Source organism: Oikopleura dioica, chromosome PAR, assembly GCF_907165135.1.
Source record: "Oikopleura dioica chromosome PAR, OKI2018_I68_1.0, whole genome shotgun sequence".
Lineage (NCBI taxonomy): Eukaryota > Metazoa > Chordata > Appendicularia > Copelata > Oikopleuridae > Oikopleura > Oikopleura dioica.
In genome coordinates this window covers 15,361,536-15,388,678 of record NC_137293.1, presented here as the reverse complement: position 1 = coordinate 15,388,678, position 27,143 = coordinate 15,361,536, and the positions used below count along the sequence as shown (strand labels likewise).

Below are 27,143 nucleotides of genomic sequence, written 5' to 3'. Positions count from 1 at the left end.
CCGTTAAAGTGGTGCCCCGTTTTTTTTTCTATAAGTCTAAAGATTTAATTTTCATTTCCTACATAAAGCGCTAGTTTACTCTAAAATTTAGACGAGAATCCACAGTGTTTCTCAATTGAATAGGGTCGAGTCTGAAAACAAAGGAGGGTCAAGCAGCAATTTATTGCAATTATGAGATGGATAATTTAATTTTCTTCGTAGTGATGGTGAATGTCTTGTTCATTTGGCGAAAAACACAGGTTCGTTTTGCGAAAATATTATCATCAAAAATAATGAGAATGAAAATAGCTGTGTTAGACAACACGGTTATAATCAGTTTCTTCGAAATAAAAAATGCTCTCCAGAAATAAATTTTGAGAAGATATTTAGATGAAGGACTTTGCGCTAGAATTCTGACAATCATGATTTTACGAGAAAGATGTAAAAGATCTTCGGAGATTGACCCGGATATAAAAACAGTAAATTTTTAAAGCTCTGGCGTCATCGAGTCATACAACCCTAGGTTATGAATCTTATGATCTAAGGGACTTCTCGGGATTAAAGCTGAAAGAGACACGTCTTAAATTAAGCTCTACCTGAAAAAGAAATTTTAGGGTTTCCTACGATTACTGTAATTTCGTATGCAAGAATGGCTGAAAAGAACGATTCGAATAAGGAGCAAGTGCTTACAATATGTAACGAGAAATAGCAACAAGCGATTCTGACGAGCGATAATCAATTCAGAATGGAAATTGAACATCGTAATCATTTGACTCAAAAAATGGGTACTTGCAATACCAAACAAAACCATGGTTAAGGGTGTCAAAGTCGATTTTGGCAAACTTTTGGAACACCCTTTTGGCACCCTTAAAATTCACAAATACCCAAAGGAACCCTCCTATTTGGGCTGGATATCTAAGTAAAGATATCCCCACCACGACCTGAGGATAGAAAAACCTTGTTACGAAAGTGGGCCGCATATGTTACTGTTGTCACGTGATTGAGCAACATGCAGCGCAATGAGTGAGTTTAAATAAACGCAGCCGAAAGCTGAAAAACGCAGCTAGAATGTTGTGATCACTCGAACTAAGCCAAACAATCCCTAATGAGTTATAAATGCATCGGTCTGTCTCTAGCTCTGGGGCCAGAGGGATCGATTAAAATGCCTTCCAAGCTTATAAAAATAAACCGGCCATTATCGAGCCCTGATTTTTGACTTTTGGATTTCCGGACGATTCTTAGTCCTAAAATAAATAACGAAAGACCATTTTCTAAACTACGGTAACGTTTTACGGAAAAACTGATTTCTACAATGACTTCTTCGAATAACGAATTTATCTATCAGGCTGATGATATCAGCTTCATATAGCTTTTTAATGAAATTCAAAAATCAGATTCCCACCTGAGGTACACTGCAAAGATAAAAAAAGAGTTGGGTTTAGCTGGTCAACCTGTGAAGAAAACCTGAGTCAGGGTCTGAAAGGAGTTTTGATAAGAGTTACGTGGCGGCTTTTTTTTAATCGATGCCGCAAAGCGGCTTCGTCAAACGTACCATTTCAATCCATTTTTGTGTCCTGGCGAAGCCGCGGTTAGGCTTTTAAAAAAGCCGCGACGCGGCTTTTGTCAAAACTGTTTCAAGCCCCTGTCTCAGGTTTTCTACACAGGTTGCACACAGCTATCAATCAACAACGAGTTCCATATCTAACGGTAGAACCTTATTCAAGTCCTCAATTAACCGCTTCAAGGAAATTTTAATCGTCAAATCTCCACCTCATCTTCTCAAAAATCGAGTAGGAGTGTTGCACATTACATTTCCTCTCTTCAAATTGAATTTTCGACAAACGGTCCTTACGTCGCCCATTTAGTTGAATCTAATCACATCTCATCAAATTAACCGCTTGCTAGGCATTTTCTCAAATTTAACGTTGATTTCGTTAAATGGCGAGCTCAAAGCTGAAAATAAACCTTTTCGAGAAAACTAAAAATATTTTTCGCAAATTTAATTACATGTTCGCTTCAAATAAAAAATAGCATCACAAGTTTATTTTCGGAAATTTGATAATATCATCTAAATCGGGGCTTTTCCGGATGTGGATTCAGGAAAAAGCAGCTAAGGGAAGCTCAATCATAATTTCATAAATACAAAAATTTTAAAGGGAAAAATTTCTTTATAAAAATCATTAATTCAATTTTTCTTGAAGTTTTTCTTGAAAAATAAACTTGACCTTTGCGGAGGCAGATGTTTGCCCTTGAAAGATGTCCATGTTATTTGCAAATCGCTACATATCCAAAGTATTCCGGCCGTTTGATCAATTCGGCGCCGAGAGTTGCCGGATCTTGCAGACGCCCCGGAAAAATCCTTCAACGTGTTTCTAGTCCGCAAGAACACGCTAAAGATTTTCAAAAGTGCTGAAGGTAGAGTCAGTTATTGAGCCGGTATGCTGCCAGAAAAATTTTATTGAAATCAAGGAAGACTAAGGGTGATTCCAAAAAGCTCCCCCGAAATATTAACTCTCAAGGTAACGTTGCTTTGGATTTGTAAGTCTCCATGTTTCAACAATTTATTGACAATAATCCATGTTAAAATGAATGGCTTTTTGATCATATTTATTCGCTGCAGCAATCAACAGGAGCAAGGAAAGCTATTGGAGCCTGAGATTGACCTTCTTGATTTGCAACAACATCTGCCGAGATGATATTTTCATCCAAATCTTATTGAAGATTTCAAAGATTTTTCGATTTACCGAAAAACAAAGAGTTTGCCTTTGTTAACAAAAATATCACAATTTTGGCAAAAGTCAATTTCAGGAGTTAAGAAGATTTGGAGTAACAAAATGTGGAGCAACCGAAATTTTCAAACCGATTTTTAAGGGTGTTAAAGGCCTCCCGGCCCCCTCAAACCCTGGCGAGAACCCGGCTTTGGGCCCGGGCTTTCTTTTGACCGAGTCAGATACCCTTAATTATGACTTTAACACCCTTAAAAATCGGTTTGAAAATTTCGGTTGCTCCACATTTTGTTACTCCAAATCTTCTTAACTCCAAAAATTGTGTCGAGCCCACAATTTTGAAACTCTTCACCTAAAATAATTCGCTGAATTGGATTTTCGTAGCCTCCAGCTGCATTGGCTACATAACCGGGAAAAACATAGATAGTTGAGTCGGTCAGTATAATTGATGCATAATGGACCGCCTTAAAAACGCTATCAAGAATTTAATACAATGTAATACCTCTGCTAAATTTCCTAAAAGAGACCAGTTGTTGTTCATTAATCGCCAAATCTCATTAAATCATTAAGTAGTCGCGGTAGCTATCCCCGCCAATATCTCCCAAGTAAAGCCTGTAAGTATAGCCTCCTACAGTCAACAAGGCCCCAGAAGGAAGGCCAATCGCATCTGAGTTGTCCAACTGTCTACAGTTGTTGCATCAAGTGAAAATGATTTTTTTGCTGGGAGTACCTTGGATGACTTGTTAGATAAGACCATCCTCCGTCTTAGATTGGGACTAATATTTTTCACATTTATATTTATATTTTAAAAAGTCTATATTTACGATCTTCCCTTATCTTGAAGCGTCTCTACTTCTCCGTTATTTTGAAAGTCTAATTTATCACAATAATGCATTCCTCCAACAATAGTCGGCTGACCATTGTAGAGGGCAAATCCAGCGTAATATCGGCGCTGGTTTAATTGAGCAATCATCTCTGCGCTTATTCCGTCAAATTGTTCGCAAACTGTCGGTTTATTTATGCCGACGCAGACAATTGCTGAAATAATAAGGAAAGTTTCTCCTTCGATAATTTCAGATCGGGATCACCTTTACTGCCTCTTTCAACGCTTAACACCGTGTGTCCGATTTTATACTCTTCATTTAATTTCACAGGCATCTCTTTGAACTCGCAACCAACTAAGAAAGCAATCTAAGGCGATAGTATTAATTTGTTCTGTCTTATTTACCCTTTGCGCGTCGACAACTCCTCCAAAAAGAAAGATCTTATCATAAATGAGCGCGTATCCTGCGTGCATCACATAATTGTCAATGGTTTGATTAGAAGTTGATGGGTTGAGAGTCAATTTTGGATTGATTGTTCTATCTCCGAGAAAAGCGTAAGGACTCATTATCGTGCCCTCAGTAGAAGAGCGTTGAATAACATTTATCTGGGTCGGTCGCTTATAGAAGTAGATGAAGTTATTGATTGAAGTCTGTCGATCACACTTGAAAACTCGTATTCTTTTGTCGTTTATATTTTCGAGGCCGGTTAGTTCTAGTGCACCTTCGATTTCATGATTTTGAAATGTTGCCTTGGAATTCAGTAATTAATATTTGTATTGTGTAATTAATAATTGTATCAAATCATAAATTAAGAATTATTTTAGTTTTTACTGTACCTTGATGAACAAGAAAGGTGATTTCAATTTACGATTATATGTCAACTCAAACTCCGCCTGCTTACACAAATCTAAGTCCAGCATTGCAGGAATTTTGACAAAATCAGAATCAACCTTCACAGAACCATTCTTCAAAAGTCCAAATGTGAACAACTTTTGTCTATCAAAGAACTGACATTCAAGAATTTTCACTTCGCGAGTATTGTTTCTCAGTCTCTTAAAAATAAGAGATAATAAAAACCAATAAGATTGTGGCACCTTGAAATCAATTTGAAATTGAATAGTGTCTTTTCGCCTCAAGTCCATCTCAAACGTCGAAATATGTTTAAATTCTGCGAGCGATGAGAAAGAGCTGAAAGGAATAATTGCCTTTGGATGGGGCCGGGAAACTGAAGCAAGTGTCCGAGGAAATTTTCGCTGAGAAGCAGCATTTTTCGAAAATCCAGGAAAAACGTCGTCATGAAACGCGAAATACGGATTGCTTGTCACGTGCATTTTCTCCATCGCCTTTTGTTGGACAAATTCGATTTCGATCAATTCTTTCATATTGATTTTAAATACTTGAAGAATTTTATTACTAGAATCATAACCCTTCCGAAATGATACTTGATTTCGAACAAAACATCAAAAACAAAATTTTGAAAGTAAACTCTATCGTCGTTGACAATTGCATGGCCGAAGTACTCGCATTCGTCGTTTCTTATTCCATCAGGACTTGTATAGAAATGATCGTCCGCAAATATCTTCGAAAAACAAATTGATTTTTGTTCGTATCTGACAAGTGAACCAATCCACTCTTGACCAAGAGACAGAAACTTTCCTTCCGCTTCCAGAAGCACAGAATAAAGGGTGTTCGACAACGAAACACTTCTTGTCACAATTATCATCAAAAGTCTGTCCAAATCGACCTTTCTTGAGCTTAAACGTCAGTCCGATCAAACTCAACTGAACATTTTAAACTCATTCCAAAGGGACAACATGGACTAAATCCAGGTCTCTTAGTTCTGCCGGCATAACAAAATCATTTTTTCTCCAACCCTTTTCCAATTCTTCGTCGCTTCTGATCTTGTTCAAAGCGATGGTTGTTGACAACTTGACGTAATTATCTCCGAGTCTGGCACTCATAAGATAGAAAACTCCCTTGAAGCTGATGGAAGATACTTTAGCGTTGAAGTGATTGCTGGCGATGAAACCTTGGGCTACTTCGAATCGGTTCAGGGCGTAATCAGGTGCGTAGTAAAAGCATTTTTCATCTTTTCCGGTGGGACGGCTTTTATCGGTCAAAAAATTTAGGATGGTGTCTGGAACCGACAAAAAAATTTCGACAAATTTTGCGTGGAAATTTTTATTCAATCAGAAGCCTGTATTCGGCAAACCGGCCAATCAGCAGTCGAGTAGGCGCCCACGCAAAAATTGTCGAAAATTTTTGTCGGTTCCAGACACCATCCCAAAAATTTTACCATAAAACTTACTAATCGATTAATGGACATGAAATTTTTTCGACCATTCTCAAATGACGATAGCTGGAAACACTTTAGTAGCTTTTTCCTTGTTGCGAATCTGAATAAAGTGAGTTCCGATGGAAGAGCCAAAATGGAAAACAAAGAAGCCTCTGAAAAGAAATTTAAAAAAAGGTTGAAAATTGCTTTTTCCGAAAAATCTTACAAATTTCTATGTCGATTTGGGATAAAAGTCGTATCATCATTGTTTTCCTTTATTTTGAGCAAGTTGCCAATTGCATCGACCAAGTAGTGTTCGCCATTAAGAAAAGTAGCTCCAGTAGACTTTTTTGTTTTTGATGGATTTTAATTAAAAAAGCTGAATCGGCAAAAACTTTCATAGGGCAAAAATAGTCTTCGACATTGACTTGTCGATCGTTTCCAGATAAATCGGAGAGAATAAATTTTCGATATTTTGGTATTTTATTTGCTCTTTCAACCCATCGTTGAGTTATCTTTTCAATGTCTTCTTTTGGATACGTTTTCATGGTATCTGTAAAGTTGGGCTGCCGGGGGTTTTGCCTGAGCGGGGGTTTGACCTGGCGTCGGATTTGCCTGAACGGGGGTTTGACCTGCCAGGTAAATCCGACGCTCAGGTCAAACCCCCGTCAGGCTAATCTGACGCTAGGTCAAATCCCCGTTTGGTCAAAGTTTCATTTACGGAAAATGACAGAACAAACTCACACAAGGGGGGATAGGCTAGGCTTCGGTAACCCTAAGACGTGCTTTTTTTTAAGGTTAATGGAGTTGTCCAGCTCAATTCAGCCTTATAGACCCCCATACGCGATACCTTTTTAGAAACTTTTACGAACTTTGACGGTATAAAATTCTAGAAAACTCCACTTCCGGTCGATTCTATAGCCGGATGTTGAAGAAAGTTAGGAGTTATGGTAAAGTGTGACCTATCAAATTGATGCCCAGAAGATTTTGAGCCATCCTATAATCAATATGTCAGAAGAAACAGTCCCAAACGTGGTCGAACCGACCGGTAAAATTATGAACAAAAGGCATAAATTGAAATTTTTTCTGTTTTATCCGTTTGGTTTGATCCCCGGTGGTGTTGATTCTTTTCTCAAATGAAAGGAAATCGTCTGTGCATCAATTTGATATGTCACACTTCACCCTCCAACCTTAATTTCGTCAACTTCCGTCGTCGACCGGAAGTGGAATTTTCTAGAGTTTAAAAATTTCTCCTTGCTTGCAAATTCTTGAACTACTACTAGAAGAAAATTCTTCTAGTTCGCAAAAATACGAGCTAGGAGAAAATTCTCCTAGTGACCGTGGCAAAAAGGTTAAACATTCTCGCATGATAAGATTAAAGTAAATTTTAATTAATAATAAATGAATAATTTTCAATTTGGAAAGTCACATTTTTCCATCCAAAAACGGCGCTTTTGCCTGAATGGGGGTTTGACCAGAGCGTCGGATTTACCTGGCAGGTCAAACCCCCGCTCAGGCAAATCCGCCGCCAGGTCAAACCCCCGCGCAGGCAAATCCGCCGGCAGCCGTAAAGTTGGCTTGAAGATCAAAAACAGGAATCAATTTTTGCCGCGAGTCGAGTTTTTCGCACTTATAAAACGGACAAGGACAACCATTCTGGCAATATTTCTGCGTTGGGCACACTTCTCCCGCGGAATCAGACGTTCTTGTCAATTGAAAACACAAAGACTCACAGGGAGAGAATGAGTTCGTCCTTGTTGATTGCAAAACAAGCGTTTTCGAGCAAAAATGGCGGCAAATTTTTGGTCGTAAAACTGTTTCTTCTGACAGCGGAGCAGGTTTACTTCGTTTTCTTCACTGGAGAATTCCTGAGTGTGCTTTTCTTTTCCTGCAATTTTTGAAACTGGTTCAGGCACGATGAATTCTTTGGTTTCGAAACATTGCTTTAACAAATGCCCGCATACGTCCATTTCTGCTATTTTAACGCATTTCTTGTAGTTTCGATGGCAGGTCGAAGTCAGAAAAGTGGTCGAGGCGCGGGATTTCTCCAAAGAATGCACATTCGCTGAGACTCAAGTTAAGAATGCAACAAATAAAAAACTAACCTATGAGCATCACAGTTATCCAGAACAGCGAGCCAAGCGAAAGATAAGTGTAAAGCTGGGGATCCGTAGCGTTTCCGTGCTTTGCCAGGCTCATTTTCGCCGTCACCTTTTTCTTCCATGTCTTTTTCTTTTTCAATTTTCGAATATGATATTCTTGGGTATGAATGCTTCGGGTCGTCAGAACTTCCTCGGGAAGCAAGTAAACTTTTCTTCCCTTTTTTCTCAAAAACCCAACGCAGTCGCAATCAAGACACTTCATGAAATAATACTCTTATCCTCATGATTGAAATTTAAATTACCTGAATTCTCTTTTGCAAAATCGCTTCTTTGATTTTCTTTTTTTCTTCGCCGAAAAGCATCGAGAGTGATCTCTAAAAGAGAAAACCTCTCTGAGAAAGAGTGGTAGTTTTTCTTGTCACAACTCCCGTACTGACACTTAGGCGGTTTCAGCTCCATTTTCGTTCCTTTTTGAATGTCACAAGCTCTGCCACAACTAATTGAATTGAACAACTAATTAAAATGGAAATTGAACATCGTAATCATTTGACTCAAAAAATTGGTACTTGCAATACCAAAAAAAATTGCTTTAGGGCGTAAAAGTCGATTTTGGCAAACTTTTAGAATACCCTTTTGAGTCAAAGGTTGTCAAAAGTTTTGACAACCTTCGAGTTTTTTCTTTGGGGGGGAGAGCACAGGATTACTGTGATTCGGTACAAAGTATAAATATAATTAATAAATCGAAGCCAATCCAAAGGGTATTCAAACTTGCGAAATGAAAAGACAGAGTAAAGAATAGTCAATAGACTATAAAGTATTGTCAAACAAAGTTTATATACAAAATCAGAGAGCTTGAGCAATAAATAATGAATTATTATTAAAAATAATTACTTTCTCAGATTATCTCATTTATCTTTATTAGCGAAGCAATCATTTTAGAAACAGTGTTCAACGAACTTTTTTCACTCAAAATCAAAGAAGAGTCAAATATGCCTGAAGAAGGGTTTCCGCTTTATAAAGGCAAATATGTTTTTTTCTCCTTGGACAGGAAGCGCATTTTTTGAATATACTGCAATATTAATAGTTTATTGCCATCAAGCAATAATATCAAAATGTCAGAGGATTCTACATTTAAAATACCGGTTATTGATTTCGAGCTTTTAAAAAAGAGAGATGAAGCAACTAAAAACGAGTTCTTGAAGGCAATCACGGATATTGGTCTTTTCTATCTCAAAAATCATGATATTCCGAAGAATCTTACTGATCGCTTGGCAAAATTTTCTGACAGCTTTTACAATACAACAGCGGAAGAAAGGACGAAAGTCGAGAATTTCGAAGGGAAAATGGCAACTGAAGGAACCGTTTTTGCAAAGAACGCGTTTGCAAACTCACTGTGGGTGAAAATTTGTCGACAAACTTTACTATTTTGAGGAATGATGAGTCGATCAAAGTTGACGAAAAAGAGGTCGACGTGCTCTTCAATGATTATTCAAAAAGCGCCTCCACTCTTGGCCTAAAGCTTCTTGAGCTATGCGAAGAAGTTCTCAATCTACCCAAAGGTCTTTTGCTCGACCATTTCGAGCCAAATGGAGCCATCATCGATGCTTTGTTTTACGAGAAGACAGCAACTGGAATGTGGGGATCGAGTCCTCATTTTGACAACTGTCTCATGACGATTCTAAAGCAAGACAAAGCCGATGGGTTAGAAATAGAGTACAAAGGCGATTGGTACCCGGTAAAGCCTATGGAAGACTGCATTGTTGTCAATATCGGCACTTTGATGGAACATCTTTCAGACGGAAACGCAAAAGGTTTTCATTAACACGAGGCATTTTCCATTTCCATACTTTAGCGGTTTATCATCGAGTCAAGAATACCGACGATCGACTTCGCTGCGCCTGGCCTGTTTTTCTAGCGCCAAATCTCAATCGCGACATGACTCAAATGATTGATCTCAAACGGCGGGTCAAATTGAAAATCAACACAGCAAAAGCCCTTCGCTTCCATAAACGCGGCTGGTACAAGTTCAACACTTTTGAAAAGAGCGAAACTGCAATCTTTGCAAAAATAATAGTGTAAATACATTTGAAACTTCTTCAAAGTCTGATGAGTAAATAAATGTCAATTCAAACTACTACTACTGTAGATAATCAATGGAAGTGCAATTATGCGGATGTGGGAAAAAAGGGTATCATATTTATATGATTTTATTCGAAAGATTCTAGTTATCGTTTAGAGCTGAACTTGCAAGTCTTGCATAAAGAACGAGGCAGAATCCAAGATGCGGCATCAAAAGCCATCCTCCATTGGCAATGAAGAGCAACAAAGCGCAGCAGAGAAAGTAGAGTTTGCATTCTTCTGAAGGCAAAATTTGGTGGAGCATTTTTTTGATATTTTCTTCTCGGTTATTTTGGTTGTTGTTATTTGATGGATTTTCGGCCACCCTTATCTTATAAAACGTAAAACAGCTGCTTCGAAGATGATTTTGATAAGAAGGGCGCTAGAATTGATTGAAGGCACCTGCGAGTGGCCGATGATTTGATCAACTCATGAATTTTTAGCGATCTTCCGACAATTTTCAACAGAATTCATAATGTTAGGGTAAACGCTTAATTTCTTCTAGATAAGACTGTTATTTATGACCTTGTTTTTTTGATGACCTTTCATTCAAAAAAGCTCCGTCTTACGCAAAGCTGTAAAATTTATGAAGAAATTTAAATGAAACGAGAAAACCAAGAGAAAAATCTAATTCTGTATTAGAAATATTCTATTTAGAGAAAAAAAACGATGAAATTGCGTTTTGAGTCCCTATCGGACGACTCAGATGAGCTCTGGCCGTCAGATATGGAAGGACGATTTATGCTCAGTTGGATTCTGATTTCTGGTTTGATAGGTTCTCTTTGTTTCCCGTTGGCCATCTACATAATTGGATTTACATTCAAAGGAGTCATGGGATCGTCACCAGCCTCGAGATTTCAGAGTTATCATTACGGCGGTGAAACAGGTTCAAGTTTTTCTAAGAAAAAAGACGAGCTCAAACTGTTTAGGGGGATGTTTCAGCTGCTGTCAGTCATTAGGGACAAAACTCAACACCATGGCCATCATCGGATTCATCATCGGAGCCATATCTGGTGGATTCGTTGCACATGAAATTTATGAAAATCACCATTAGCTAAAGGAGATTTTTTCTTGCAAAACCATTGATAGTTCTTTATTTAAATAAATTTGATATGCAAAAATGCTATACTGATAGCAGATTCTGTAGGAAGTCAAGTTTACTAATAATTTATTATCTGACAGGTAAAAAAATAAAGATTCATTAGGAAAGCAGAGTTAATTGACATTTGAAGCGAAACCAGATTCGCTTTCAGCCATGGTTGATGCATTTTCGGAGAGTCTTCGAAGCTCGACTTCGAATTTTTGGGCAAGTTTTCGTGAGGTATTTTTCTGAAAGGAGTTAGTCTGAGCTTTATATCAACAAGAAGTCGAACCTTCCACTGAGCCATGTTCTTTTGAATTTTTCTAAGTTCTTCGTCTTTTCTCGCCAGTTCTGTTTTATAGGTCTAAAATTTAAATATTAATTCACGCTCGAATTTACGCGTCCTTACTTCTTCATCCCCCGCCGAGCTTTTTATCGCTGTTTCTAGTATCCTCAGGGCGCTGTCGATGTTGTCAATTTCTTTGACGTTCATTGTCGGGCAAATCTTCAAAATGTACTTTCTGAAGAAGAAAATCTTGTATTTTTTCACTTGGTCGTTTTTACCTTAGTTTAGCTAAAGCATTTGGTTCTTTACTGAGTTTATCGCATTTCGCGCAGAGCTGCCGAATCGACTCGTCCTTATTTTTATTATCTTTTTCCATTTTCACGATAACTTCATTGAGCTTCTTTAGTTTTTTCTCCATCGATTCACGCTCCTTAGATTTTGATATCTCATTTTCCTAATCAAAGATTGATATAAAAAATATAACGTCGCGAAAACCTGCTCGAGTTTTTGAAGATTCTCTTCGTTCGTTGCAACGAGACGACTGTTTTTGCTTCTTTCAGATTCCAATTGAGATTTCAAGTTATCGACTTCGCTTTGATGACGGGATCGCATCTCAGCATTGTGATTTCTAGCGCCTAACAACTACTGCTTGATACCAATTTGAGATGAAAAAATTACCGGAGAGTTGGTTTTGTAAAGAGTTGATGGTGATTTCATGCTCTTTAATCCACTCAGCTCGTTTGCTAATGATCAATCTTTCGACTTCAGGATGAGCTTCAATGTTCTCAGAGAATTGTTGCTGATGGTGATGCTCGAGTTGATTCGCTTTGTGTTGAAGAATTCTCTTTTCTGCGCTCTCATTTTCTACCGAGACTTCTAGCTCTCGAATACGCTTTTCGAGAGATTGAATTTTGTTCGATGTAGCCAAGTTGACAACGGCATCGCTTCGGCTAACACTAACGGTGGAACGTTTTTCTCTCAAGTCCTCGTACTTTCTCGTCATTTCTTCAAGTGCCAACTGTAAGTCTTCTATCACTTCTCTGTAATCTTTCTTTGTCTTGAACAGTTCGCGTTGCGTCGTGCTCAATTTTGACGACAGCTCCAGATTTTCCATCTTCATTGAACTCTCAAGCTCATTTTGAGACATTTCCTTTTCTTCAATCTCTGTTTTGATGGAGCGCAGTTCGGATTCTGCTTTGCGTTTCTCTACGTAAAGGAGGTTTAGCTCGGCTTTGACTTTTTCGCTTTCAATGTCGGGATCTACTCGATAAGAGCGGCCACCGCCGGAAGTTGCTCTAGAACGAGGTAGAGAGCTCGGACGAGATCGAACTGTTGATGGCTTTGATGAAACAGGTCTGGACCTCACTGTGCTGACGGCTCTCGAAGAAGTTTTGCTTCCGGAAGCAGCTGGAGTAGGCAGAGTACCCCCAGGTCTCCGTAAAAGCTCCATAAACTTCTGATGAACCATCTCCGTCTGCACCGAATTGAGGTCGGAATCGATGCTTACTTCGTCAAATTCTCTGACAGGAATGCCGGCGAGTCTCTTCTCGTTATTGAGCCGTTGTTGCATCTTTTTGTACTCAGCTGCAATGTCGTCAGTTCTTATTTAGAGTGTCGAAAGTGTAAACATCGATAGGATCTTTTTATGGGCGGCCCGTAATCAAATCGATTATTATATCGACAGCCCATGCCAAGATACTATATCGACTCTGTCATTCAAGACAAAGCATAAATATGATTGATAAACTTAAATCGAAACCCATCCTGACGGTATTCAAACTGGCCAAGCTCTGCGGCATAATCGACGATTTTGGAGGCTTGATGACGATGGACTCTGGGTTGATAGCTAAGAGCGCACCTGTGTCGGCTGTGAAGTTTGATTGTAGCTCGTTGAGCACTCTTGGAGTTGCTTGTTTTGCAGGGCGCGATTGCTCTCGAGAAGCAACTTGAGAAACAGAGTCGTCAATGTTCACTACAAAAAGCTTTTTCTCCCACTAAAAGAGGCGTTTTCTCTCACCTAAATCGCTCTGAACCTGACTCAGTCCATCCAAAACAGAGCCAATTCTACTTTCATCATCAAATCTGCCCCCTGGCGAGTCGTTCAGCAGCCTGTTTAGCTTCCAATTGTACTCTGATCCATTCGCATTCTCGTTCAAAATGTTCTGCGCCTTCATATTTTTTGAAAATTATTGGTTTCACTAGTGCGCCATGAAATGGATATCAATGGCAGCTTAACTAAACACAGCGAGTACCTGAGAGAACACGGCATTGAGGGTATCGTCTGGATCTATTGACGAAAGCTCGGATGGTTCCGGTTGGCATTCGTTCTCAGCGATTTGTTGCGCTGGAGAAATTTTTTCTATTTTGTTTGCTGTGCTGCTTTGATCTTCTTCCGACTTTTTCTTATCAGCTTCAGACACTACAATAAAACGTTAAAATAAGCGCGATGAAGTTTATGTTTCACGAAGTAGTTCTTCAGAGTCACTTTCGCAAGTTGATTTATGAAAGCTTTTAGTCTGCATGGCCAGAACTATAAACGTGGCTGAGGCGTCAATGACGCGTCCCTTGGACCCACTGCAGTAGATCGAGGATCCACTCGCTTGACCAACTGACTCTACCCTTTTCGTCAACTTTTGTCGTTATATTTCCGGTGTCGATAAGAGACAGAACAGATTGAAACCAAGAGAGCTTTATCCACGTGTGCACAATGACTGTATCCGAAGACGAAGACAAGCCAGATAAAATTATCTATATGAATGTCTGGGAGACGATAAGGGTCGATCTCGCCATGCATCGACGAGGAGCTAAACAGGTGCGCGCAAGTACCTTTCTTTTATTGAAAAAATTAAGGCTCAATTTAAATATGTTTATGATGAGAAAATGGTAGACATCCGAAACGATGTGGACGACATTGACGGAGATCTAGACGAAGATGCAAACATTGGCCTCCATGTTCTTGGAAAAATTCCCGGAAAATTAATGATTCAAGTATTCGCCCACCATCCGACTCTATGTAAGACAGACGAATGGATAGAAGTTTCAAAGCTTTCAATCTTCATCAAAAAAGACTTGTTGAATGAACTGCTTCATCAAATGGGCCTTTTGCCATGTGATGATTTCGATGCAGTAACCATCACTGAAATAGCAAAAATGGCCTTTGATCTGAGTGCGACGATTGCGCCTGAAGAAGTTTTCAAGTGGAACAAGTTTTTCAAGAAAATGGATGCAAAGTATTCAAGAACGGTCTTGTTTACAAGTATAATCAATGAGATTGGAATCGATTTCCATGTTATCAAGGGGTGAGTCTTCTATGATTTCGATTTCAATAGAATCTTCAGTCTGACTAAATACACAATCAACTATGGCCAGCAACAATCTCAGGAGTCAAGCTGGGCACTTGTCAAAATCGACGATGGAAGTTGGAGTTTTTATGATCCCGAACTAGCGAATACTCTTCAATCAAGCTCAAAAGTACCTGGTAATTAATGATTGACATGACACTGACTTTTTAAGATTTTAGAAATCTATTGATAAATACCGAGACTCATATTCTTCAATTTACTCACTTTTCTGTCGACAAACATTGGAAGAAGTACATAAGCAGTAAAGGAGGAGAAAATCTTCAGGAAGAAGCATTCTCTCGGCAGCTAGCACTCTCCGCTCACTCATTTTCTCACGCTGTTGTGCCCAAAAGCCACCCCGAAAGGAAAGGATTTTCGCCGCCAGGAGTTTTGTAAACTCGAAAAAGAAAGGACTTCTCCGCCAAGTTCACGTGAGCGGTCAATAGGCCTTTGAAAGTGTACGAAATCTTCAATAAAGAGAGATAAACGTCGATGTTTTGGAGGGAGACAAAATATTAATAGAGCTGGAGAATCCGAAGAAACTCAAAATATGCCCGGCTCTTACATCACCACCAGGATCTGGTGGAAATAAGTCAAAACCTGGGCTGTCGATACAAGGAAACACTGTGCGGTTGGATTTCTTTACTTCGACAATGTGTGATTTAAAAATTTCAGCGGGGCCGAAAAATGATGAGATTTTCAGGTAAATTTGAATGAATGGAAAAAAATTAGACAATTTTTAGATACAAAATAACTGCTCAATTCAAAAGAAGAAATTCACAAATTCATGCTGTTGAGCTTCTTGAAGCTCAAAAAAAGGCAAAAATGGTTGAAGAGCAAGAAAAAATGATCGACGATATTGTCGAAAAGAAGGACCAGAAAGAGATTCCAAAAGTAGACGTCCCCGAAAAAGAAGAAAAGATTGAAGAGCCAGTAGAAAATAAACCTAAAGAAAAATCGAAGGAGAAACCGAAGCAAGCGTCAAAAGAAAAAGAAAAAGAGCCAAAAGTTGAGGAAAAGAAAGAAGTTGTAAAACCAGAAGACGTAAAAATTGATGCAAAATCTTTCGTCATCGCTCCTAACTCCACAAAAGATGACATTTTGAAGACTATCTTCGACTATTTTATGCACCACGACTTGTCAGAAGTTTGCCAGAAAATCGGCTGCCCAGAAATAAACGATCCCGACGCGGATGCGATTTTATTCAAACGAGTGTGTTTGGTTCAGGTCAAAATCTGCCAAATATTTGATATTTGCCGAGGCATTTTGTGTCTCCGGAATTGGCTGATTACCCAGATTCAGAACACGATATTCAGTGTAAAGTTGTGCGAGGCGTTTGCAAATACCACGAAAAGTACTTTCCAGGATCGGATTGGAAATACGAACTTCGCGCTCAATTTATTCATGGCAATTTCAATCCTGAAAAGGTTATGACTTCACCACCGATTTCAAAAACGGAGGAAATTCGTCCTGGAACATCGCGACAATCAACGAAGCCGACCACTTGGTCGATATCGTAACAAGTCGACGAATAAAAAAGACGCTGAAAACAAAGCCATTCTTCAAATCAGTTCCCTGGCAATTCTACGAGTCCCACTTTCCTAAAAGACGCGCAGAGTCGCTTTTACAAGAAGATGATCAGTTCTCGCTCGATGTTTGTGAAACGAAGATAAAAAAAAGCTCAAATGAATGATTTTAGGAATGGGCAGCAAAACCAGCTAGATCTCCTCTTTTCAGAGAGCTTGATCTTTACGAAAAAGGGCGATCAATTCCAGCTTCATTTTCACTGGCTGTCGATCATCAAAAAGTCATAAGATTCACTTTCCCTCACGGTAGTTTTTTCATTGTCCCTTTCACTTCTATTTTCTAGCAATGTATGAACAAGTTCAATTCAAATGCAAGCTCTCACAATTCCATTTATCCGACAGTGGCTATCCTCAAATAACTGACTGCCCGATAGATAAAGGTTTGAGTTCCCTGTCCTGTCAATTTTAATTCGTAATTTCGCAGCGGTATTTTGACTTTCAGACTCAAAATTTTACCTCAAAGTCTGAAGAACCAACTTCATCATCAACTAGAAATCAGGACATGCCTATTTCTGTTGATTTTGAATGAGGACGCGCTGGAAATTACGAGCAGGATAAAACAAAAATAAAAAAAAATCCGCTTCGGCCTTTTTAGATATTTGAAAGAAAAGGGGCGATCCCAGCTTCAAATGTCTCTAACGGTAGACGAAGATTCATTGAGCCAATGAATCGCCGCGTAACCGCTCGTCAACCCTAACTAACCGTTTTTCTCTCTTTCAGGAAAAGTCTTGGTTGCAATGAGCATTGCTAGTAAACGTAAGCAATTTCACTAAACGCGTGATAAGTTTTGCTTCAAAAAACTTTCTGACCAAGTATTCTCCGAAAATCTTTCTTTCAGGCACTTTTATTAAAAAGTTCAGAAAGCAAGTTTAGGACGAATATTTCCTCTACTAGTAGTGAAAGTTCTGATATTGTGAAATCTAGCACGGACTTTAATTTTCTCCTCCGATGCTGGCACAACTGGAGAAGTAACGGTCAAAGTTGAATGTCACACCCGCGGAAAATATTTGCTCGAGCTTATGGGATTCCACCCCGATTTTTGCTATCTGGGCTCGGCAATCTGTGTAGAAAACCTGAGTCAGGGTCTGAAAGATCTCTAATGAAAAGCCGCTTTTCATTAGAGATTATCTAGACCTGACACAGGTTTTTACACAGGTTGCCGAGCCCAGTTAGCCATGGAATGGATTTCAAGCCTTTGACTTCTTTTCTCATTTCTGTAAAATGAAAACTTGCTTTCTACAGTTTCAACGGTGCATATTTATTAAATAAACAAAAACTTACTCTTTTGGAGGATGTCCCGCGTCTTCTCGGAAATGCCCGCATAATCTCTATTTTCTTCGTTGTTTTCCATTTTCAAGTATTTTTGATTTCAAATTTCGAGATTCTGAGTACAGCCCACTCAAAGAAGCGCCATAAAAACAGCTTGGTGCCTCCGAAAAATCGAAAATTTTTTGACGGCCCCTGTGTTTGGAATGTGTCTCAGCGCAATTCAAAAAGTCAAACATAAAGCCATTACGTAAGTTCTAATTTACTGGGCAGGTGTAAGCTCTTTTCATGGACAAGAAACGGGAAATGGAAATTATTGAGAAGAGGCCGCCATTGTTTCTCGAACAGGAGATTAATTCTTCAATTTTAAACTTCGAGGAACAATGTATTTTTTAATCATTGAAACAGTTTATTTAGTAGTTTGGATGTACTTCACTCAAACATCTTAGATATTCTCAGCTGGCTGTAGAATAATTGAATAAAAGATTCGCTTTTCCGAAGACCACCTTCCGACAACGGTTCAGTCACTGGTGCAGTAAGATTACAGTGAGGAGTAGACTTAAAAATATATCACAGCAGAGATCACAAATTAAAATTCAACAAGCTCGATTCTTGATCGAGCCGTTCTTGGAAACATAACATACTTTTACAGACAATTTATCAGGCGACGCAGGAAGGTTCTTCATTTCATCAGCAAATTCGCATGTTTTTCTTCGTCTTTCGTAAACGACGAGAGCAATCAGGCTGATGATGAATCCAACGATGCCGACGATGACAACTATGAATAAAAAATTGAATGAAGGAGAAAAGTCTCAAGCAGTACTTCCAAGCCAAATATCGCACCAGTCGTGAACAAAAAGATACCCCTCCCTCATCAACTCCATTCTCTCTTTATCTACTGAATAAGCCGCTAATTTTGAGCTGGGTTTCCACTCCAGGGAATAATCTCATCGGCAAAATGTACTAACTGACCTTCTTAACTATATTGGCAATATAATATTGCTAATAAGAAGGACAGACTTCAAAAGAGTGACAATGATTGAAGTGACAAGGTTTCATATTCACATTTAATTTTTAGAAGTACAGTGGAAAAGCAGGAGTTTCAGACAAAATATTATTGAGCGAAAGATATGAAACTTTTTATAAAAAAAATATGTCTGATAATTTCAACCTGGGCACGGAATATAATAAAAATATACAAGTTAGCAAAATGGTTCTGTAATCAGTGATAGTCGAATGTTAACGAATGGCAGACTTCATCGAAGAGTTCGCTATCTTCTGACTTTGATCGCAGCGATTTCATATTTTTCTTGAAAGAATTTATAATGGTCTGTAATTGACTGTTTACCTTTAATATACTTTTGCTTTCTTTATTTAGTTTTGGCGGTTTGATCTCTTCTATGTCTTCAACCGAGTCCTATGAATGAACGAGTTAAAATGAGTAGTCGATAATTGATCGGCTGTATAATTTCTTATATTTTTGACATATTTATTGTTTTCCAAATATTTCGCCATGAATCAGATGAATACTTTCTCAGTAACTCATCTTTGACAACTCGCTCAAAATAGTGGTCATTTGTCAAAATGGTGATCGAGATCTGAAGGATCAGCTTTTTTGATCTCCAAATCAATTCCCAAGCAAATAGTCGAAATAATCTCTTTTAGTCCCGTTTACCTGAACTTGTAGTTGAACGTGGAGCTCTTCAGACGTTCTATTTGATTCTACTCGCTGTAACGTTGGATCAATTACTGGTATGACATGCTGCTGAATGTTGGACTTGCAAGAGGATTTTTGGGACGAAGTTTCTTTTGACATTTTAGCGCGTTTTTGACGGCGACTTTCTGAAACGCTTCTGACAAGGACTATTGCATATTTTTTCTTCCTAAAAATATGTAACAACAAGAACGCTAGCTTATTAATTAACCTATAAATCCAATAAAGTACGCTTCCGACAATGAAGATGACCATCGTCGGAATCATGGCTCCAATGACTCCAGCCCAAGTTGCAGTATTAATTTCATTGCTTTCGCGTTCGTATTTTACTTCGTACAAGTCCGACGTACTCGATCCTTCGTACTTATCGATTATCATCGGTGGGGTGTTGGAAGCGACTCCGGCGCAATCAAGTGGCTCAATATATCGATGATTGTCTTTGATTTGGACGTTGCTCATTTTGCAATCAGGGCATTGTCCGATCATCGTTTGTGTAGCAGTTTGCTATGAAAATATTATATGCGCAAGGATGAAAGCACAAACCTTCCATTTGAGCACTTTTTCCTTGAATTGCAATACTTGGTATTTCCCAAAAAGCTCCAAGTTTTCATCAAATGCCATCACTTCGCCAAAAGCATTCGAAATAAAGCCGTGCCTAGAATCATTTTAAAAAACAGCTAAAAAAGGAAGACGTCGATCATGGAATTGACAGTGACGACCTTTTACCTGAGTTGATTAATGAGAGGCACTGCGTCCTGGTATTCATAACGAGCTTTGTTCTGGTGGAAATCGCGCCACAGTATATAGAAGACGTAAAGCGTGTCAGCAAACGCACGTGGGAACGTCCCGGGTTCCTGAAAGGTGCGTAAGTCATCGATCAAGTTAGTAGTTTCAGAAAAAGCGTTCCTCCAGCAGGTAAGAATAGAGGGAAGTATGAGGCGATAGATCGTGCATTACTTACTTCAAGAGGAGATTCAACATTGTTCTTCTCGTATTCTTCAAGAACAAACTCAGTAAAATTCGCATAGTCTTGAGATTGATCTTCGTCCGCGTATCTATCATCTTGGTACTGCGTGATAACATTGAGATGGGAAACCAGTTCAATTTCTTCTTCGAAGTCATCATCGTATTTCGAAATATTACGGTCATAAAGCCAGTGACGGGACAAGTACGTCGAGGCGCTGTGAAGGTCTTTCCGTTGGGTTTCCAAAGCACATTATCGTTATAGACGTCAAAAACACCTGATAAAACTTGAGTGATCTATTGGCACCCTTTCCTATAAGAAACCAATCGTATATTTCGCGATTTAATTTTCCTTGATATTTTGCTTCTCGAAGAATATCCTCGGCGAGATCGTAGTGGCCGATTATAATCGTCGAAACGGGCCGCCCATCATCTGAAGAGGGCAATTCAAGTTCCTTTCTCATGCGTGTTACCTGAGATTATGTTTTCAACCTTTTTGCTCAGCGTGTATTCAAACATCAGTCGATCGTCATCATTTTCAATTTTGCTCATTTCAATCTCGATAAACTCGTCAAAAACGACGTTGTATTCTTGGAAGGCGAAATTGACGGCGTGGATAAGCTGCTCGCGGAATTTGACCATGGAGTCGAAGTTTGTTTGATCGTATTCGTAGACAAGGTTGATTTTCTGTCGACAACCATTTTGAACGTAACCTAGTCGAATAAGAAATAGGCTAGAGAGAATTCCATTACCTAGTGTTTCAAAAAGCTTTCGAATAAAAAGCGCAACTTCTAAAAAACCAGGCAGTGTTCGCACAAGCGTTGGGAACTGTTCTTTGTGTCGCAAGCTGTTTGCACCGAAGTATCCAGGGGTCATTATCTAAGAGTTTTGTTATCAGTTGTAGCCCTTTGTTTTCTTACCGGAAATTGGAAGAGCTTTCCACTGAGAGCAGCCTGAACTGCAGCATCTTCGCAAACTGGTCCGATAAAAGCGAGTGGGTTTTGTCGCGGCGGTTTGAATTCATCGCCCCAGAAAAGGGCCACTCCATCTTTGCTGCACTTGCTGTCCTTGTACGTCAGGTTGAACTCGACTTCTTCTTGCTGTGTGCTGATCTTGTTGTTCATCCAGGTCAGCGCTGGCTCGACATAATCCCTAAGAAGATGCTTGAACCTTGGATCTAATGGGGCACTCCCGTCTATTGACGCTCGACACATTCTCGGCCTATCATGTGAAAAGGCGATGACGTCAGGGCGTGTGCCCAATGTACCTAACATTGTGCCCAAAATTTATGGCGTGAAACTAAAGATAGCTCAGGGCATAAATAACACTTCATTTATAGCTACTGTCCTATTGATAAGAACTACAGAAGAGTCTACAATTAGGAAAAATCTAGCTACAGTACTTTCTATATCAGTCATTTTTAACTCATTAAATTTCGAAAAATACCTGCTGAATGGATATGTCTCGCCAAAAGTGTCGGTTCGATTGAAAGGCACTGTAACAATAATATCTACTGTCGTTTTCTCTGCTTGTATAAAATCCGCCAAGCCGAAGAATATGAATAAGAATTTCATCTACAGACGAGTATTGTCGGCATGTATCTATTTGAGGCGTGTTGGGATAGGAGGATTTTGCTCGACTAGGTAGCGCACTTTTCGTAAAAATCTCTGCGGAGCAATTTCGATGCTTCTCAGAATTCTGCCATGATTCTTCTTCTTTAACGACGAATTTCTTCTTGAATCTCTTTATTCTTGCGCCGCCGTGCGGTCTTGCTTCTGTCTTTTTCACAGGTCGTTAGTTCTCTCTTGTAAATTGATCCCTCTTTATGGAAAGGGGTTGGGAAACGGGTGGCATTAAGGAATGAAACAGATTTTTTGATAAATAACTTGTTCAAATAGCGCTGGTTCGGTCAAGTTGAGTAACCATACGCCCGAGGATTCGAAGAGCGCGCCTAGTTGAAATAGGTTTAGGCCGAGAGAAAGAATGAAACGATATTTGAAGGGCTAATGAATTTGTAGGGCAAGTTTGACGTCGTTTAATTTGGTAAGAAAGCTGGCAAAGAAGTAGAGAAATACTAGGAATTCCCCTTCAATTTTTTCCAAAAGAATGAGCAATGTGAGATCTCAAATCTCTATCTTCATTTTTACAAGGGCTTAACTTACAGAATCCGAGTTCTAACCGAATTCCCATTTTTCAAGTCAGAAACACTCTTACGTAGGTCAAAAATTTTTCGACTTTCACAGGCCACGTATGAAGATGTAAAAGTGAGCATTTTTCGTTCACCTGCTGACCATTTTCTTATGAAATGAACCCTTGAACGAGATCACTTTCGATTTGACACATTACGGTTAAAAGCTATCAAAAAAGACGCGTCACATACCTCAGGAAGTGGATAGTTCTAAAAATAAAATCTTGTTTCTATTTTTGTTTTTTAACGGCGGATGTAGCACCTCCGATGGCGGAAGCAAGCGCGTGTCCAGCTTCAATGCAGATCATCTCGAAAATCAGCTGAAGAATTATAATTTCACAAACTTGAAATCAAGGAAGAGAACTTTATCAAATCCACTTTTTAAATTTCAAGAAGTAAAAAAACATCAATCAATGAACTTTTCTGGAGCATGTTTCAGACAATTAATCGGATAATTAGAAGACATCATAGAGTCCAAATAACCCAAGCCAGGTGGATTTTTTAATCGAATTTACGTCAATCAATAAACTTTTGACAATAAAAGTGACACCATTTCTGCTGGGGCGTCAATCAAAAATCACAATCAGAAATATTTTGAAAATATATAATATCTGTCAAAAATTGATCTCTTCTTTGAGGCCTTAAGAAGTCTCAATCAAAAGTCGAATATGATATGTACAAATTTAGTCAAATTGCAGGAAGTATTTACAGAATTAACAGAGTCCAATCGGCTTGACTGTTCCATCACTGCAGCATTCTTTTTTGCTATCATTGTAGATATGAAACGGGCCTGTATTTAGGTTGACCTAAGCGCCCAAAAGATAATTGGGTAATTATTTTTTATCAGTCGACCATTTTCCTATTGGATTTAAGCAGCACTTGACTTCTCCTGCTGTTGACCCGCTGCCTGGTTTAGATACCGAAAAACTCGGCAAAAGACTGCCGCTTTCAGAGAACCACTGAGAGACTCCATCGGGACAGTTTGGACTGTCAGCGGACTCAGCTAGAATATTCATATTTTTTGAAATTACCCATTTTCCATTGTCAAAGTAGACATCATGAAAAGAATCAGTGAAGAGTCGTTGTTCTTTGAAAATCCCAGTAGCCTCAAGAATCAAATCGGTAGCATCGTTCGTTGTTAGCTTGATTTTGCCTGCTGGACACAAACTTGCTGAAGAAGAATTTGAAAATTGAAAACAGTAGGAAAATCATACGGCAAACATTGCTTCTGTAATTGATGAAACTTCCGTCAGTCATGTCTCCCCAAAGCGCAGCTTGATCATGGCCTCCAGTATTCAAATGAGCATCTGCTTGGTTTCGCCCAAATTGCATGTGGCACTCACAAATGGCACGCTCACAAGTTCCAGCTTGATTTAAACAAGAATCCGTTTCCCGAGTAAAAAAGGTCTGCTCAGTTGTACAGCTATCGCCAAACTGAGCTTTTGCACACTGTAAACAGTCCTTCAAATGCTTGCAGCTTGCGTCGATCTCGTCAATCGGAGTATTTCCAAGAGCAGACTGGTCGTAAGGTTTGTTTCCATATGCAAAATTGCAAAAGCATCCGTAAGCGCCGTCAATAGCAGCGTCGAAGTCTATTTTTCATTATGAGAACTATTTCTCTGAAAAAAGTAAAGTACCTGGTCTAAAAAGTCGAGCTGTTTCAAGAGCATTCTGCATATTCGCCGAAATACTAATATTGAATCTAGACATCATGTAGCCTCCTGTGTAATTTGGAATCTGAAGATTATGCGCCAACTTCATCTTGTTTCAATTTTTTGAACTTTTTCTCTTTTTTTCGCTCACTGTACTGAAAAATTCCTACTTTTATACCGCCCGGTGCGAGCGCGCGCGGCGTACTCCGCGCATAAACTACGCCATCTATCGCACGTGTGGCGAAGAAATTTATAGTTTTCGAAGTCGAAATGGAAATTTGATTTGAATCTGATCTCATGAAGAATCATTGTATGGACCAGGTGTCATAAGTTTTTCATCCCGGCGTCTTTTTGCTTCAGAAATTCTCCTTTAGAATTTTAAGGCTCCCTCTAAATTTTTGGAGAAAACTTTTATCTTGTTTGAGAAAAGCATAGATCCGTAATTATTACAATAATACTGAATCTGAAGAAGCTATGAAGATGATAGAAGAAGATGCAGAGTCTTGAATCTAACTGGAAAACACATTCGATAAGTTTTAAAAGCAAATAGGAATGGAAAAATACAGATGTGTTTTTTCTAAAAGATAAAATTCTTGAAAAACGTGAAGTGCTCATTTGAAGCGTCGTTTTCATTTTTTATCTGGAGAATGTAATGGCAGTTTTTGTTGAACACCTCAGTTTCTGACGTTTACCGTAACACTCGGAAGTTAACTACAGTGAAACGGTTCATAGAAGACCAAGTTGAGTTCAGATAAGACGATTCTTAGAGGTATCTTTGCGGTACTACCGAGACGAATAGAAAAAAATGCTCCAAGTGCATTTTGTATAATCTTGTAAAACGTGCCTCGCCTTTAGTAGACTTGCGTTTTTCTTCGCTGAAATAAAATTATAATATGACGGCCGTTTTTTGCGAACTTTCTAATTCTATACTCGAAAGACTGTAACTTTAATAAAGCGTAGTGTTTCATGAAACCTGGATCGGCATGACAATTTGTCAAATTAGTACTTTATCTATCTAAGTTATGAACAGTTCAATTTGCTTCCGGCTTGACAATACTGAGGGCACCTTAATTTGAGGCTTACGGGATTCTGGGGCGCATTTTCAGACCTGTTATTCAAGATCGAGTTGTTGAAAATTCACGCAAAATTTTATTGTTTCTAGAACACGCGTCGTTGTTTACGCGGAATCGCGAGCTTACAGTTAGTTCTGTTTATCAAAGATGATCTCAGGGTAAGAAATTTATTCCATTTAAATTCCACGTTTTTTTATTATTTTGATTTGTTCGTGGAACAGTTCTGTTGTCAGAAACAAAGTGATTTCCAAGTCTTATCTTAGAGGAGGTGTCATTCATAAATTTTCTTCGACCGGAAAAGAAAAAACTGGAACGGGAAAATGAAGACGTCTAAGACTGATAAGGTTTTCGTGTTTTGCGCTCCTACGGAAGAATTAGTTACAGCATATAGATATTTTTTCGCTGAAAATTTCACGCGAAATTAGATAAAAATGTGCATAAAAAATTTAAGGAATACGTTTAACTAACTTTCCACGTTTCGGATTGCAGACATAATTTTCCCACGCGGGAAGATTATCGGGGATTACAGAACTGTCAGAAATTCTGACTCAGATTTTGATCTTATATCCGAACAATTGATATTTTGTCACAAATTTTTCGCCAAAAATGCGATAATTTTGACCAAAATTTCTGTTTAATTTTTCACCAATCAAATGTCTGCGCTCGGCCTGTAGACCAATCAGATTCAAGAAAAAATTTATCGAGGAAATTCGAGATATCTGTCGCTCTTTTTTCGGTTCGAACCAACACCCGCTTTAGTAAAGAAAATTTTCAGGGATGAAAAAGAGGAAACGTTCAACCTCCCCGACACCGTCCAGGCAACTGGCGACAACACCTCAGCCTTGAGACGTCTCCAAGCGAAGAAGAAAGCTCGCTACGATGCTCTCCTGGCTTCGATCCGCGAGTCCATGGCGAAGGTGGAGGAGAAAGCAGCAGGCGACGTGCGAACATTCACACTCGCCTTCCAGGAGCAGGTTGCCGCCGGTCAAGGCACGTTGAAAAAGCTTTGGTCGCGGTTTATGGACTCCGGATTTCTTCCAACCGTCAAGTTCGAGGACATCGACGAGGTCTGGGAGGAGATTACCGCCACCAAAGAGGACATTTTTAAAAAGATCGACGTCTTAGAAACTCAACTGAACGAGGTGGAGGAGGTCCGGTCGAAGTCATTTCAGAAATTTTGGGCACCGTTGAAAGAAGACACATATCAGGTAAAATTCGCTGATTTGGCAAAGAAAAATATCATATTCTAGAGTTCGGTTGAGAATCAGAACCTGCTGCAACTGGAGATTCTGAAGATGAACAAATCAACCATCAAGAATCGCAAGGCTTTCCTCCTCCTCAAAAATACCATCATGAATGAGGTTCTTTGGCTCCAGCTCAACATTCGTCGAGATTTTGTGAAGCAGAAAGGACAGTGGCACAATGTTCATGTAAGTAGCTTTAGCGATGTAAAAATTACATTCTTGCCGGATTTTCGAATATCAAACGGATAAAAGTAAGATTTTTAGTCAGCACTTTTACTCATTTCTACGAATCAAACCATATTTCTTCAGATAAAAAAAGAAATCGATGCCTTCCGAAAATACATCCAGTCAGACTCGACGCGATCGCCGAAGGAGTACGACGAGTACATCGCAGAATGCGAGTCTGCCCAGCGCGAGTACATCATTCAACGAGGCAAGATCTTCGAGAAAATAAAAAGCTTCTCCCCAGGAGAGCTTACAACAGAAATGGTGCTCACGTGCTGCCACGAGCTTCATGAAAATGAACGAAAATTGGAAAAACTCTATCAAAATACTGCGCAAAAGATGCAAGACTGCTATCAAGATTGCGAAAGCTATCTTGAGCAGAATTTCCGTGAACTCAAGGAGAAGCTGGAAGTTCTCAAGGCGAGTCCTGAGGTTTTCAAAACAGTCGATGAAGGAGCGGATCAAAATTTAGCTTGAAAAAATCGTATAGGGGCACGTCA

The 27,143-nt window shown here is 39.1% G+C and overlaps 8 protein-coding genes across 9 annotated transcripts; 4 read left to right on the top strand and 4 right to left on the bottom strand.

Annotated features, from left to right (window-relative positions):
• Positions 1-9,018: 9,018 nt before the first annotated feature.
• Positions 9,019-9,985, top strand: LOC145702090 (uncharacterized). Its single transcript, XM_081779300.1, has 3 exons — positions 9,019-9,284; positions 9,338-9,717; positions 9,759-9,985. The coding sequence occupies exons 1-3, from the start codon at positions 9,019-9,021 to the stop codon at positions 9,983-9,985; spliced, it is 873 nt and encodes a 290-aa protein (XP_081635426.1).
• Positions 9,986-11,175: 1,190 nt separating this feature from the next.
• LOC145702443 (uncharacterized) lies at positions 11,176-13,026 on the bottom strand. The gene is made up of 6 exons (XM_081779667.1): positions 12,070-13,026; positions 11,887-12,026; positions 11,670-11,845; positions 11,515-11,626; positions 11,398-11,469; positions 11,176-11,353 (listed from the first exon to the last, which is right to left on the bottom strand). The coding sequence occupies exons 1-6, from the start codon at positions 12,959-12,961 to the stop codon at positions 11,240-11,242; spliced, it is 1,506 nt and encodes a 501-aa protein (XP_081635793.1). The 5' UTR covers positions 12,962-13,026; the 3' UTR covers positions 11,176-11,239.
• A 62-nt stretch (positions 13,027-13,088) lies between these two features.
• LOC145702445 (uncharacterized) lies at positions 13,089-17,791 on the bottom strand. The gene is made up of 4 exons (XM_081779670.1): positions 17,600-17,791; positions 13,644-13,810; positions 13,409-13,559; positions 13,089-13,363 (listed from the first exon to the last, which is right to left on the bottom strand). Exons 1-4 carry the CDS (start codon positions 17,667-17,669, stop codon positions 13,104-13,106), a joined length of 648 nt encoding a protein of 215 aa, XP_081635796.1. The 5' UTR covers positions 17,670-17,791; the 3' UTR covers positions 13,089-13,103.
• Positions 13,993-15,143, top strand: LOC145702444 (uncharacterized). Of its 2 annotated transcripts, none has more exons than XM_081779669.1 (4): positions 13,993-14,203; positions 14,242-14,690; positions 14,730-14,869; positions 14,912-15,043. In XM_081779669.1, exons 1-4 carry the CDS (start codon positions 14,099-14,101, stop codon positions 14,920-14,922), a joined length of 705 nt encoding a protein of 234 aa, XP_081635795.1. In that variant the 5' UTR covers positions 13,993-14,098; the 3' UTR covers positions 14,923-15,043. The 2 variants fall into 2 exon arrangements, with proteins under 2 accessions (XP_081635795.1, XP_081635794.1); XM_081779668.1 differs by having other exon boundaries at positions 14,013-14,203; positions 14,905-15,143.
• Positions 15,579-17,418, top strand: LOC145705467 (uncharacterized). The gene is made up of 7 exons (XM_081782948.1): positions 15,579-15,665; positions 15,753-16,086; positions 16,160-16,386; positions 16,432-16,564; positions 16,603-16,698; positions 17,039-17,074; positions 17,243-17,418. Exons 1-7 carry the CDS (start codon positions 15,579-15,581, stop codon positions 17,416-17,418), a joined length of 1,089 nt encoding a protein of 362 aa, XP_081639074.1.
• An 886-nt stretch (positions 17,792-18,677) lies between the features above and the next one.
• Positions 18,678-21,475, bottom strand: LOC145702088 (uncharacterized). Its single transcript, XM_081779299.1, has 11 exons — positions 21,182-21,475; positions 21,014-21,140; positions 20,735-20,974; positions 20,569-20,694; positions 20,260-20,489; positions 20,025-20,152; positions 19,842-19,953; positions 19,510-19,802; positions 19,260-19,467; positions 18,933-19,001; positions 18,678-18,893 (listed from the first exon to the last, which is right to left on the bottom strand). Exons 1-11 carry the CDS (start codon positions 21,473-21,475, stop codon positions 18,807-18,809), a joined length of 1,914 nt encoding a protein of 637 aa, XP_081635425.1. The 3' UTR covers positions 18,678-18,806.
• Positions 21,476-23,282: 1,807 nt separating this feature from the next.
• Positions 23,283-24,230, bottom strand: LOC145702087 (uncharacterized). The gene is made up of 3 exons (XM_081779298.1): positions 24,087-24,230; positions 23,664-24,041; positions 23,283-23,620 (listed from the first exon to the last, which is right to left on the bottom strand). Exons 1-3 carry the CDS (start codon positions 24,208-24,210, stop codon positions 23,283-23,285), a joined length of 840 nt encoding a protein of 279 aa, XP_081635424.1. The 5' UTR covers positions 24,211-24,230.
• A 1,089-nt stretch (positions 24,231-25,319) lies between these two features.
• LOC145702086 (uncharacterized) lies at positions 25,320-27,120 on the top strand. Its single transcript, XM_081779297.1, has 4 exons — positions 25,320-25,332; positions 25,950-26,382; positions 26,425-26,604; positions 26,728-27,120. The coding sequence occupies exons 1-4, from the start codon at positions 25,322-25,324 to the stop codon at positions 27,118-27,120; spliced, it is 1,017 nt and encodes a 338-aa protein (XP_081635423.1). The 5' UTR covers positions 25,320-25,321.
• The last annotated feature ends 23 nt before the right edge of the window (positions 27,121-27,143 follow it).

Coding starts and splice junctions, on each gene's coding strand:
- LOC145702090 (XM_081779300.1), top strand. CDS start 9,019: ATGTCAGAGGATTCTACATTTAAAATACCGGTTATTGATTTCGAGCTT. Junction 9,285..9,337: donor ACCGTTTTTGCAAAGAACGC/GTTTGCAAACTC, acceptor TACTATTTTGAG/GAATGATGAGTCGATCAAAG. Junction 9,718..9,758: donor TTCAGACGGAAACGCAAAAG/GTTTTCATTAAC, acceptor TCCATACTTTAG/CGGTTTATCATCGAGTCAAG.
- LOC145702443 (XM_081779667.1), bottom strand. CDS start 12,961: ATGCAACAACGGCTCAATAACGAGAAGAGACTCGCCGGCATTCCTGTC. Junction 11,846..11,886: donor ATCTTCAAAAACTCGAGCAG/GTTTTCGCGACG, acceptor ATCTTTGATTAG/GAAAATGAGATATCAAAATC. Junction 11,627..11,669: donor AATGCTTTAGCTAAACTAAG/GTAAAAACGACC, acceptor TTTCTTCTTCAG/AAAGTACATTTTGAAGATTT.
- LOC145702444 (XM_081779668.1), top strand. CDS start 14,099: ATGACTGTATCCGAAGACGAAGACAAGCCAGATAAAATTATCTATATG. Junction 14,204..14,241: donor ATCGACGAGGAGCTAAACAG/GTGCGCGCAAGT, acceptor GAAAAAATTAAG/GCTCAATTTAAATATGTTTA. Junction 14,870..14,904: donor ATCAAGCTCAAAAGTACCTG/GTAATTAATGAT, acceptor TGACTTTTTAAG/ATTTTAGAAATCTATTGATA.
- LOC145705467 (XM_081782948.1), top strand. CDS start 15,579: ATGATCGACGATATTGTCGAAAAGAAGGACCAGAAAGAGATTCCAAAA. Junction 15,666..15,752: donor AAGAAAAGATTGAAGAGCCA/GTAGAAAATAAA, acceptor GTTGAGGAAAAG/AAAGAAGTTGTAAAACCAGA. Junction 17,075..17,242: donor AATGAGCATTGCTAGTAAAC/GTAAGCAATTTC, acceptor TGTGAAATCTAG/CACGGACTTTAATTTTCTCC.
- LOC145702445 (XM_081779670.1), bottom strand. CDS start 17,669: ATGGAAAACAACGAAGAAAATAGAGATTATGCGGGCATTTCCGAGAAG. Junction 13,811..17,599: donor GCGGGACATCCTCCAAAAGA/GTAAGTTTTTGT, acceptor GTTTTATTGTAG/TGTCTGAAGCTGATAAGAAA. Junction 13,560..13,643: donor TCAATGCCGTGTTCTCTCAG/GTACTCGCTGTG, acceptor AAAAATATGAAG/GCGCAGAACATTTTGAACGA.
- LOC145702088 (XM_081779299.1), bottom strand. CDS start 21,475: ATGTGTCGAGCGTCAATAGACGGGAGTGCCCCATTAGATCCAAGGTTC. Junction 20,975..21,013: donor AAAGCTTTTTGAAACACTAG/GTAATGGAATTC, acceptor TTATTCGACTAG/GTTACGTTCAAAATGGTTGT. Junction 19,468..19,509: donor GTACTTTATTGGATTTATAG/GTTAATTAATAA, acceptor ACATATTTTTAG/GAAGAAAAAATATGCAATAG.
- LOC145702087 (XM_081779298.1), bottom strand. CDS start 24,210: ATGAAGTTGGCGCATAATCTTCAGATTCCAAATTACACAGGAGGCTAC. Junction 24,042..24,086: donor AGCTCGACTTTTTAGACCAG/GTACTTTACTTT, acceptor AATGAAAAATAG/ACTTCGACGCTGCTATTGAC. Junction 23,621..23,663: donor TTACAGAAGCAATGTTTGCC/GTATGATTTTCC, acceptor ATTCTTCTTCAG/CAAGTTTGTGTCCAGCAGGC.
- LOC145702086 (XM_081779297.1), top strand. Junction 26,383..26,424: donor TGAAAGAAGACACATATCAG/GTAAAATTCGCT, acceptor ATCATATTCTAG/AGTTCGGTTGAGAATCAGAA. Junction 26,605..26,727: donor GACAGTGGCACAATGTTCAT/GTAAGTAGCTTT, acceptor ATATTTCTTCAG/ATAAAAAAAGAAATCGATGC.